At 43.7% G+C, this 12465-nt stretch overlaps 1 protein-coding gene across 4 annotated transcripts; it reads right to left on the bottom strand.

Moving 5' to 3' along the window:
• Positions 1–2152: 2152 nt before the first annotated feature.
• On the bottom strand, positions 2153–9415 carry LOC142573035 (uncharacterized). Of its 4 annotated transcripts, none has more exons than XR_012826197.1 (4): positions 9091–9415; positions 8658–8929; positions 7816–7899; positions 2153–2313 (listed from the first exon to the last, which is right to left on the bottom strand). XR_012826197.1 is itself a non-coding variant. In XM_075682534.1 (4 exons), the coding sequence occupies exons 1-3, from the start codon at positions 9109–9111 to the stop codon at positions 7839–7841; spliced, it is 390 nt and encodes a 129-aa protein (XP_075538649.1). In that variant the 5' UTR covers positions 9112–9415; the 3' UTR covers positions 2153–2313; positions 7812–7838. The 4 variants fall into 4 exon arrangements, 3 of the variants coding, with proteins under 3 accessions (XP_075538649.1, XP_075538648.1, XP_075538650.1); XM_075682534.1 differs by having other exon boundaries at positions 7812–7935; XM_075682533.1 differs by having other exon boundaries at positions 7816–7935.
• Positions 9416–12465: the final 3050 nt, after the last annotated feature.

The following is a 12465-nucleotide window of genomic DNA, read 5'->3' as shown; positions in this document are numbered from 1 at the left end:
CTTTTATAATTTCAGGAAGGGCATACCATCTGTCTCACCCCATTTCTTTTTATTAATAAATTATGTCGAGTAGGTTTTGCAAATGAACCATCTTTTTCCAGGGGTACATTATGTGACTGCTTGTATTATAGGATTATTTTTCTTCAAGCTTTAACAGGGACCAAGTTGCAAAGGTAGCATATATTATATATAATATTGCCAGCCCCAGTGATAGCAGTTCAGTAGCATCCGCACTTAGATGAAAGGTAAAACTAGTAAATTAAATAAGTGGTTGGAAAATACAGCACCTGATAAAATATCTGGCTAAATGCGAGGTGTGCACCTGTGCTTTTGTCCACACATCCAAATCACATAAGGTACACTATTGGACATGCTTCACTGTGGAGCTGCTAACCAACAAGACACGAGTGTGATTGACCATGTATGAACAAAGTAGGGTAGTTCTGATCCAATTCTCATATGTAAAAGACAAATCAAGTAACAAGGAAGTTCCTTATATAGTTAAATATCGTGAACATGGTTCAGAACAGTAGATGTGTGGTAGGACTAATGAGGGCTAACCAACAGCAAACCAAACAAAACATAAAGTACAAAACTGGAATGTAGAGTGCAAGTTGCACAGACGTACACTATGAACTGCAACAACTGCTGCAAGGTATAGGTTGTGCAAAAGAAAAGGAGATACCTGAGGCTTGTGCTCAAGTTGAAGGGGTCAGGAATGCCGATTCACCAGCTACACGATCATCCAGCTTGGCAACAACCAGCAGAGCCAGCAAGTGAAAGGGCAAAAGTATGCAGAAGCATGCTTTTCTCTAAATCAGATTACTGTTTAATTGATGTCAAAAGCATGACTTTAATTGTGCACAGCAGTAGTGATCAGGCTAGGCTAGCGTGCAGTTGGCACGCATGTTTCAAACATGCCAGAGTGCATCGCAAACCAAATTTCGCCATGCAGTCTGGCATGTTGCCATGCATGAGCAACACACCTGAGAACTTTCTTCGACATTTCACTTGTTTAGCTTCTTCCTCAATTTCTTAAAACATTGATGACTACTGTGGCACATATTTCAACACAGTGGCATAGCCAAAATTTTTTTTATAGGGAGAGCAGGTGGACGGGCTGCACCAACATGACTGCGGACGGAAAGGGGGCTGGGCAGATCCCATATAGATAGAAATTTTGTATGTGTGTGTGTGTGTGTGCACGGGGGGGGGGGGGGAGTGAGGGCTTGTGCCCAGTTTGTTACCCACTGGCTTCGCCACTGCTTCCAGATAGTCCATGAAGACTTTGTCCCAAAATGTGGACATATCAGATAAATTGCACAAACCTGGATTCTGTATTTCTTTAGCCGAGGGGAACAAATGCCTTTTCTTATGGGATTGTACAAAAATACTGAAGCGGCCTGTATGAACTTCAGGCAGCCTTCTTTTTACTATATGAAAAAACAGACTACAAAGCCAGAGAAAGCACAGGGGAAATTGTGTTTCATTGAAATGTAGAAATAAAGGAAATGAAAGTGGATGAAAAGGTGGGAGCTGAACCACATTATACGTACTGTGCTATACCAGTTAAGCTGTCATGAGGGCCCTCCCTTGTTCACTTTCTTAGGTATTTGTGTACACATACAAAAAGAGCACTAGTAGTGCTAGCCAGGACCACTCGTAGCCAACAACAGCACATGTGGAACGTCCCTTTTTAAGAACAGGAGTCACATAGTAAATCAGCTTTGCAGCAAGCAACTGGTCAAAGGTATTTTCTTTGGCTGCCTTGATGCCATGAGGGAGCATTTAAGGGCTTGTTGTCCAGTTGCCTAATCCTGAAGTCATACAATTTGACATCATCAGTTAGAGATGTTCCACATCCCCTGACATGGCCGAGAGAAGCAGTGCTGGCCAACCCTCCCAGGACTACCCCTTACACATACACAGATAGCCAAGTAAATGGGAGGACGACCACATCAGTAGCTTAATTGGCAATGCACGGCATGCTTAATGCACAGTATGGGGGTTCGGCTCCCACCTTCAGCAAGTTGTCTTTCTATCAACTTTCACTTCCTCTTTACTTATTATTTCTACATTATGATTTCCCCTACATATTGTCCAGCTTCACTGTCTGCTTCCTTCACAACATAGTAAATAACAGAAAATTGGGTCCATCAATTTCCTTTATTCTTTGTGCCTCGTTCTCTACTGCTGCTGATAGTTTACAAAATCTCCTTCACAATCTGTCCTTGTGTGAAGAGAAATTCAATCACCGGACAACACCCTGTTTGAGAAAAGTCCAAAGTGATCGACAACTTCTTCGGTTTGGTGCTGAAAAAGATTTGAGAAAAAACTCAGTAGTCATCCAAAACATATTTTTACACAATGCCTTAAAAAGTTTTTATTAGACAAGAGGATCATGCTAAGGGATAAAACTTATCAGAATTTTGTTATACAGATCAAGAGATTACTTTAACTGTGAGGTTTTGACATGTAACTTCACTGTGGTTTACATCGTAGGTTCTAGTTTATTTTGACCACCGGAGATTCCTTAAAGTGCGCCCAAAGCTCAAATGCAAGTGTTTTTACGTTTCACCCCCATCAAACTGTGGCTGTTAGAGCCGGGAATCAAACCACTGAGCTTGTGCTCAGCAGGGCACTATAGACACTGAGCTGCTGCAACGGATACCAAGGGATGACTGAAACAAGGCTTGCGAAATTCCACAAGGTGAAGAAAGACTCACGGGATGAAAAATTGGCATTTTCTTGATTGGCATGAGCCTAGAAACTTACACATTTGCGTACACCCACCTACCAGTATAGTGTCTTTACATTTCACATCTACGTAGTGCAGGTTCTACAATGACAAATTCCTGATTCGAGCTCAAGAATAGCGCGAAAATAAAATCCAAGAGAAGGACAGGACACAAAGCTTGATTCCTGCAATGAATGTACGTCGTATTTCCATACAAGTTGCGAAGAATGTTCGTGCAAGCATGGTGCCTCAGATAACAGCGTAAGAAACAACAATGCTAGTATACATATCAGTTTAGGAAACAAGCTGCACCGCATTCTGGCTTCAAGACAAACTTAATTTGAGAGCAAGATTGAGCCTGAGTAGAACACGTTCCTATATACTGGTTTTCATAGTTTAGATTAGGGTTTCTCAACATGTGCATTTTGAAGTGTTGCGAGCAGGCGCAGAATGTAGATGCTGTAGCCTTCTTTGGGCTTTCTAGCAGGTTCTCAAGCAAGTCGTGATTCACAATCGAGCCGAGAAATCCGTGATTAGGGAAACCGTACAGTAGACGAAGAGTAGAGGTAAACGCTGCATTGAGTGCCATAAAAATTTGCGACAGCTCACTTACTCGCACATTATGCAAAGCCCCACGAAAGATGGAAAAAAAAAAGGAAAAGTCTTCACGATCAACGTACTCAAGTAAGCGACAGCAACAAACGTTTAGAAATATTTTAAACCTTTCTGTCATAAGAGAAGAAAGTACCGCCAAGCTGAAGACACTCACGAGCTCCATTTACAACAAATTCAGCAAACAAGAGCAACAGCACTGAAAAACTGAACAGTAAGCTGCACAAAACCACGTTATGAACCATAACAGGCACTGCAAGGTATAAGGAAATGAGTTGCTTTAGGCATGGGCCCAAGTGTCGCTCATGATGGCAAGCTCAGGCACATTTCGGTTGTCCCAGCACAACTAACTAGCATATTTTGCTACACAATACAGTAAGGAACCATAAATTTATGTTTTAACTAAGATCAAAAGTGGAAGCAGCGCGCGCAAACTGTAGCAAAATTGTTAACTGGAACACGCCATACTTGTTTAAACGTCACAATCACGTGGTCAAAAATGTGACATCACTTCCGTGCATGGCAGTAGCGTTTTGGTATGGCATTTCGCCTCTACTACGCGTGTCACCAGTCACCGCCTTTTTTTAAAAACCCATATGGGTCTCAAGAATTTTCCTTTTCGTGTACCCTCCTTGATCTTGCGGGTTTCTACAGAACTGATTTGCCAATAATTGGGGTTAGGAGCAGGCAAATGGTCAACGACCCTGACTTTGACCGCCTCGATGCCTTGGGTTAGCAAACAAGAGTTTATTGGCTACTAGCCTGCTTCTAAGGTTACATGCAATTAAAATAATTTACATTTACTAACACATGCAGGATCGTCCTAACACCGTATGCTTCCATGAACTCATGCACTGCCCAAGATCATAACACACGAAAAGCACAGTTCACGTTAGCAGGCCTTGCAAAGCATGCCAAGATGCACACCTTGAAATTTATTTGAATTGTTTGAGTGCTCCCTAATATGGTCATTTCATGGGACATTAAAGGAAAATACAAAGCAGACTACTAAGTAGTAGTGGACTATAGTACTATTTGCAAGCGTGCTAAATTCTTACGCCTCAAGTTTCTGTTCCACCTCCTTAATGGGGGCTACAAATTACACAGTGGTGCATATGTGTCTTTCTCTGAACAGCGAAACACTAGAACTAAACACCTTAAACATTTAATTGAATACAGGTTCCACACAGACACATTCAGGTATTTTTTTCTTTCCTCAGACAATCAGTGATTAGAATTCATTGCCTAGTGATATAATTTGTTCACCTGACGATTTCCTTCCTATGCTGGAAAAATAGGTCTGAGTACGCATCTGAACTTATAAGTATCGCCTACAGACACTGCAATATGTTTGCAATTGGTTTGGTGTACTTTTTTTGTTGTTTGCCTTATGCTTCTGCATTTTTGTTCATTAACCTTTAAGGGCTGACTCAGGAAGGTCACACCCTCTTATTGTATTGCTCAACTACATCTTCTCGTAAACTACAATATTAACAAGTGTATAAGTTTGCCATTCATATTTTGATGCAATGTATTTTCCCATGTCCTGCAACAGCCTCGAAATGGAGGCTAGCAGTATGTATGAAATAAATAAATAAATGCGGCCTATTAAAGTAGCATTCCATAAACCTCACAGTGCTTGTTTCGTGCCAACAAGACTTAGTTTACGAGGAAATTGCGTCTGAAGGGTCCGCATACCTAGAGAGGAATTCAAATCACCTGCTCCTGAGCAGGGAGTGGCGACGTTGCATACGCCACGACTGCCCTTTGCTTTCATCGGTGAGTAAAACAGCGCCCTACAGATGGTGCTACAGTTTTCTACGAAAAATGCGTACGTGCGGCCATGGAGCAACCGACCCAAGACAGAACATTGGATTCACCACTGCAGCTGCTCTTGGTCAAGTGGCATGGACTGTTCAGACATACCACGACATCACATGAACATAAAATTCTCTGCGACTTGAAGTTTGTGCAAGTTTCACGAGCCAGAAAAGCCAGCTCAGCACTACATAATAACTACTGAAACACAAAAGCGTGGGCGATGCTTTCAAGGGTAACCTCAATAGGTTCTTTTTTCTAAAAATCATATAGAACTAGACAAGAAGCATTTTCTTTCATGTTATAATGCAATGCAGCGATATTTTTATTACTAGTAGATGAGTTCCAGTGACAGAATTTTAATGAGGAGTGCCTTCATCATCTGGCTAGTACTTGAATGTCTAAGGGAGTGTCTAATTGTGTCCTGCATTTACTTCAGTTTCTCAATTACAAAAGCTCTATTTGCAGTAATATTATTACAATATCATCGAGCAATGCTCAAAAGACGGGCCGCCACGAGAACGAAGATGACGTCGCAGCTCTTAGTGCGAGCGAGGGTCGGCCTGGCTGCCTGGCTCCAGTGTAAATAACCTGTAAATAGCCCCTTTCGTCTGTCTTTTCACACGTAACATTCTGGTGGAGGTGCGGGGTACTTCAGAAGCCGCCGCCTTCTCTCGTCTTGTCACTCTTCTAACCTCACCACCCATTCTCGCCCACTTCGACCCTGATGCCCCTACAGAATTGCGTACAGATGCCAGCGGTCATGGCGTAGGTACCGTCTTAGCCCAGCGTCAGCGTGGACAGGATCGCGTTATTACTTATGCGAGCCACCTCCTAGCACAATCGGAGCACAACTATTCCATTACGGAATGAGAATGCCTTGCTGTCGTCTGGGCAGTTACGAATATCTGTCCTTACCTTTACAGTCGCCCTTTTTCCGTAGTCACTGACCATCATGCTCTCTGCTAGCTTTCATCACGAAAAGACCCTACAGGCCAGCTTGGTCGATGGGCTTTGAGGCTACAAGAATTTTCATATTCCATGGTGTACAAGTCTGGCCGCCTGCACCAAGACGCTGACTGCTTGTCGCATTACCTGTTGACAACTTTGACTCCTCCAATATTGCCAGTGCTTCTTGTGTATTCTCTGTATCACAGCTGCTTCATTTCGCCGACGAGCAACATCATGACGGCTACATCAGAGCACTCATAGACCATTTTGAACATTCTCCAGCCGATGCTGCTCTACGCCTCTTCGTCCTCCGTAACCTTCATCTGGACGGCTCTGAGTTTGTACTTGTAATACCTAAACACCTCCGCTCCACTGTTCTAGAAGAGCTTCACGACGCACCAACGGCAGCACACCTTGCCGTATCTCGAACCTATGACCGTGTACGTCGCCGTATTTTTTGGACGGGCCTTGCCCGTTCCGTACGATGTTGTGTCCCCACTTGTGAACTTTGCCAACGACGTAAGAAGCCTTCCCAGCTCCCCACCGGTTACCTGCAGCCGCTCGACATCCCTACCAAGACCTTCCATCGTGTCGGCTTAGACCTTCTCAGCCCATTTCCGGAATCCGGAATCTACATCAGGCAACAAGTGGGCTGCAGTCGCAGCGTACTGCAAAACAGTGCAGTTTGCGGCTTTGAAGCTGGTCGGGGCACAGCATGGCATTGGCGTGTTCAATAAGAGCATCAACCTTTTAAAAGGCGGGAGCTGACGCATACGCTTTCCATTCCGCGTTGTGGTACTTGTTAAGTCGTCAGTCCTCACATCACTGGCAACTGCGCTTTCCATGCTCATATGTTGACATTTCTCATGGAATTGTCATTCTTCTGCCTGTCCGTGTAGAGGTTAAGATGTCCTCTTTGCCACATTAGGGCGAGAAAATTGTTTAATAAATCAAGATTAACATAAAATACATGTTTTCTTTAGATTGTTGCTCTGGGTGATCTAGTGCCTCACTTGAAACAATTTTTGTGTTTCCATCGCTATGAATGTTCGCACTCATGCAAAAAAAAAAGACCCATTCTGTCACGCCAAAAATGTGTGCAACAGTGTACAACATTTATCGACGTGAAAGCAAATAATTTTGCTAGTGGCTCTCATACCACGAGACAAGGGTGTATGAAAAATCATGCCAACCATTTTGCATTGTGCTGTGGGTTGGTCTATGAGATACCTCTCGGCTGTGGCAAGTTCTATGTAGACCAAACGGCCCAATGCCTAAATGACTATTTGAGGGAGCATTCAAACAATTTAAATAAACCGGATGGTGCAGCGCACATTGCAAGGCCTGCTCATGTGAGCCGTGCTTTCCAACATTGTGATCCTGGGCAGAAGTAGCAACAAAACAGCGCATGAACTCGCGAAGGAATATTTTATCAGAGAGATGGTGCACATGTCAGTAGCACTTCAATTGCCTTAATTCCCCAGAAGTGCACTTGTTTAATGCCGATTTGTAGCATTACTAGACAAACTAGCACTGTCACAACATTCGCCTCTTGCATGTGCACAAAATTTGTACCCTATCTTCCATCCTTTGAATCATTAAGTCAGTTGGTAGTTCGCACTTTCATGTGTCCTTCTTCTATAAATATCTTTTTGCGCACAAAAAAAAAAAATGCGTCGCAGATTTCACCAACTTGCCCAAGACGAAGTCCTAGTCAGTTTCAAAAATTTCCTTCAGAGATTTTCTTGTTGTGATGAGAATTTCTGTCAATGCATGGCACTCTGTTCGAACGAAGGGACAGGTGGTTGACAACTTCACTGAAGATGGGAGAAAAGAAAGGTTATAGAGGCAAAGATTGTCACATTATCACCCAGATATGTTCCCTAACGCAATGCCTAAAGAGTTTTTTTTTTTTGTTGGACAAAAGGATCAGGGTAAAGCTCAAGACCTATGAGCATTCTATTGCACAGACAAAAGGATTAACCAAACAAGCCCTGTGAAGTGCAGCAAGGTCAAGGAAGATTCATACAATGGAAACGGCATTTGCTTGAGAGCGGCATGCATGGACCTGCAAGCCCACACTGGTCATATTAGCATGCATTTCACATGTATAACAAAATGCAGGTTCCTGCAATGAAGCTACGTCGTGTCTACAAACAAGTTGCGAGGAACATTTGCGCAAACTTGGTACCTCGCACAGCGCCATCATAAGAAGCAATACTAAATAGCAGCTTAGCAAACTAGCTGGAAGAAATTTAAGAAAATTTCTCGGTCTTCAAGACAGCCAAACTTTACAACAAAATTGAACCAAAGTAGAGCTATGAGTGGCTGGGCCACCTTTTGCAATATTTGTCTTCATAGTTTACATTCAGGTTGCTCAACATGTGCCTTTTGAACTGTAACGAGCAGGTGCACAAGCAAGTCGCGATTCGCTAGCCACCAAAATCCGAGGTAAACAGGGAAACAGCATGAAGATGCAAGACAAGAAACAGTAGAGGTAAATGCGACATTGCCGTAAAAAAATTGCAACAGCACTTACTCGGGCAATATATGCAACAGCAATCCTACGAAGGATGAAGAAGAAACTTTAATAGAGAATGGTCCGGCAGTTTTTGTCAGGTGGCGGCTCGAAGTCCTTGAACTCGAGCGGCACCTTCGGCTTGCCGGATGGCCCAGAGCTGCGGTCTGCCAACTCTGAACTTTTGAGAGTCGTGTCCCAGCGGCGGCAACGCCGATGGAGAAGGTCCCCGGCGGCCCTCGAAGCCGGGGCGGCGCCGGGAAGAAGCGAGCTCGAGGCTTCCCGCACTCTGGCTGCAGCGACAAGAGTTTAGAACGCGTTTAAACGTTTTTACCATAAGAGAAAAAAGTTCTGCCATACTGAAAGCCAACATGTGCCCCATTCACAACAGCAAATTCAACAAACAAGAGCACCGAAAAACGTAACAGGAGCTACATAAGACCACACTACCAACCATAAACGCGCTGCAAGGCATAAGGAAACGAGCTGCTCGAGCGTTGCGTCCAAGTGTCGCTCGTGAACGCAAGTTCGAACACCATCCGATTCTCCCAGCGCAACTAGAACAACATTCTAGCACACAATACAGTAAGAAATCGTAAAATTGTGTCTTAGCTAAGCTGAAAAGCTGAAGCAGCTCCAGCAGCGCGCGCAAAACTATAAACCGGAACACGTCATACTTGTTTAAACAACGTCATCATAACTCTGACGTCACTTCCGTGCGTGGCAGCAGCGTTTTAGTATGGCATTTCGCTACTACCACGTGCGTGTCAGCAGCTTACGCCAAAAATTTACACACTGCAGCAAACAATACGTTCTGTTACTGCTACTGTGTGTGGTTGAGCTCTATGCCACCGGGAGGCAGCACCGTGCAGACCATTCACATTTGCGCTTTTGTTCATCCCCTGAAACGACACGCAAGGGGACACAGCCTTGCGCTTGCGTTTACCCTAATACCGGACTCGCAAAACGCTATTGCGTTAGTAATCTTCCGGTGTAAAGTGACGGCCACAAACGCACAAATCCTGGTGCCGATCGGATAGCGGCAGTCCGATGCGCAGCAGCCAGTTCGCTCGTACGCTGCCTTGCAGAGGGACACGATGTCGCAGCTTGACATATTGCCAGTCGCTACGTTTGCAGTCCACAAGGCAACAAAGTCGAATCATAGTGCTCGCGAAAAAACTGAGATCGACTCTGACCACGGCGCTCTCATCAAAATGAAGTGCGTTGTAACACAAGCAGACGACACTTGTTGTGTGCCGGAAGTGCTTAAGTGTACAGAAAAATTTTTCTTGTGCATTCTCTTTATGTTACTTCCTTTTTGTAAAAACAAATTAACTAACATTCCAACTATTACGAACATCATTTGTTTACCATAAAGTTGAAAAAATTATCAATCACGCGCCCTGGTCAGCCAGTCGGATAGCTCGCCCCACTGACGTCATATGGGTGATTTCCGTCATATGGGTAGGGGCGGCTTAAAATTCCGCCGAGCAGTGTGCTGCGATCGGCAGCGATGTGCATTTTTAAAACCTTATAATAAATTACACGCTTTACGCGCAGCACTTAGATGTGTCAATTAATGATCAGAAGGACCTACTCTAACGACTCAGTACGTTTGTAGAAAATCGTCAAAATCGTTTCAGGGTCCCTTTAAACTTCTAGCTGAGCGCAATCTAGCGTTTAGGGGCAGTGAAAAGATTTTTGGTTCACCGAGAAATGGCAATTATATGTGGGAGTGCTTGAGGCCATTGCCAAGTTTGATCCCTTTCTAGAGGAGCACATCAAACGCTACGGAAACAAAGGAAAAGGTCACGCATCATATCTGTCAAAAACCATTTGTGATGAATTTATCGAGCATATATGGCAAAGGCTGTCAAGGACGTCTCGTTGACGAAGTGAAACGCGCAAAATACTTCTCTTTAATTGTTGATTCGACTCCAGACCTTACTCGCGTTGATCAGCTGTCAGTTGTTTTACGATACTATTTAAATGGGAAAGTGTACGAACGCTTTCTTGGATTTGTTCCAATTGAATCGCATACTGGCTTGTACCTTTTCGATACCATGATGTCTCTCTTGACGACCAATGGCATCTCAATTGGTGATTATAGGGGCCAAGCTTATGATAATGCGAGTAATATGTCAGGAAAATACAAAGGACTGCAAGCTCAAATCAAACACCTGAACGAATTGGCAGTCTACGTCCCGTGTGCTGGTCATTCACTGAACTTATTTGGCGCGTGTAGCGTTGACAGTTGCCTTGAGGCAGTCAAATTTTTCACTGTAATTCAGAGACTGTATGTGTTCTTTGCTGCCTCACCTAAGCGATGGAGGTATCTTTTGGACAGCATGGGCGGAACTGGCCAGCAGCTTGTTGTGAAGTCTCCGAGACCAGAGTGGTCAAGACACGCTGAATCTTGTAAGGCCATTCTGAAAAAATTCAGTGCAGTCTTGTGTTGCCTTGAAGCTATATCAAAGAATGGGGAACAAAACGGCGACACTAGGAATGAAGCACACTCTCTCTTCAAGAAAACGACAAAACTAGAGACTGCATTCACGGCGATTTTCTGGAGTGAAATCTTGGAGCGCTTTGACAAAATGAGCGTAGCACAGAAACCAGGCCTAGACATTTCAACTGCGGTAGACCTGCTGAGCTCTTTAGAAGGCTTTGTTAATTCTTTGCGACCTCTCTTTGTTACCTTCGAAGAGAGAGCACGCACGCTAAGTACCAATCAGTGTTATCAGGATGAGGGCAAACGCATCGTTTTGAGTAAGCACCCGGACGGAAAAGGCGATAGTGCGCTACAAGGTAGAAAAAAAGTTTATCGTAGAGACCTACAACGTTTTACTTGACAGTCTAGGCTCTGCTTTGCGAGTGCGAAAGGCTGCCTACACTGAACTCTGCGAACGGTTCGGATTCTTAAAATTATTGACGGAATTTGGGAGCGAGGCCTCTCTGGCACAGCAGGCTGAGATGTTGGTGAAAACCTACAAAAATGATTGGGAGGCAGCATTTTCTGCTGAAATCGTTCAGTTTGCGAACTTTCTGCACAACTCTGTGTGCCAGGACACAAGTCCCCTGGGAATAATGAAGTTGCTGCACGAAATAAAGCTTATTGATGTGTTTCCAAACCTTTCTATTGCTTTGCGAATGTACTTAAGCATACCTGTGGCAAACTGTGAGATCGAACGATCGTTTTCCAAGTTGTCACTGATAAAAAATCGCCTTCGTTCAAGCCTCCTTGACGACAAGGTGAACTGGCTTGCTATCATGTCCATTCAAAGTGACCTCCTCCGCGATCTATCCTTCGAACAGACTATATCTGATTTCGCCAAAGCGAAGGCGCGAAAGATGCCATTTTAAAAGAGGACTGATCGCGCTATACATGAATATAGTTCCAATAAGTTCGTTGTGCCGCCTCCCATCCTCCACGTTGCCAATGTAACGCTGAGCAGTGTAATTCAAGATATGCAAATCTTCGTTGTTCGTCTCTTGTTTGTTCTTCTGGAGATATTTAGCGTGCTTATAAAGAACTGTATTTTTGTTGTTTTTGATAGTGCCACGTTTATTTGGTGTTGTCCTTGCTTGTCTTACCTTTAACAAAAATATTTTCAAATAATGTTTTGTAGTCACAGTTGGTAATTTTCATTTGTATTCTAGCGCATTTTTTATGGTGTTTGTATTGCCTTAAGTATTGTATATATCTATTGCGTATTTATAGAGCAACGTTTATAACGATGACTGCAGTCTGATGCTTGAATTTTAATAAAGAATGATTTGGATACAAGCATGCGCCTCCTCACGGGATTAAACTTAGTGATGCAAACAA

This window comes from Dermacentor variabilis, chromosome 2 (genome assembly GCF_050947875.1).
Source record: "Dermacentor variabilis isolate Ectoservices chromosome 2, ASM5094787v1, whole genome shotgun sequence".
Lineage (NCBI taxonomy): Eukaryota > Metazoa > Arthropoda > Arachnida > Ixodida > Ixodidae > Dermacentor > Dermacentor variabilis.
This window is presented reverse-complemented; position numbering and strand designations above follow the sequence as displayed.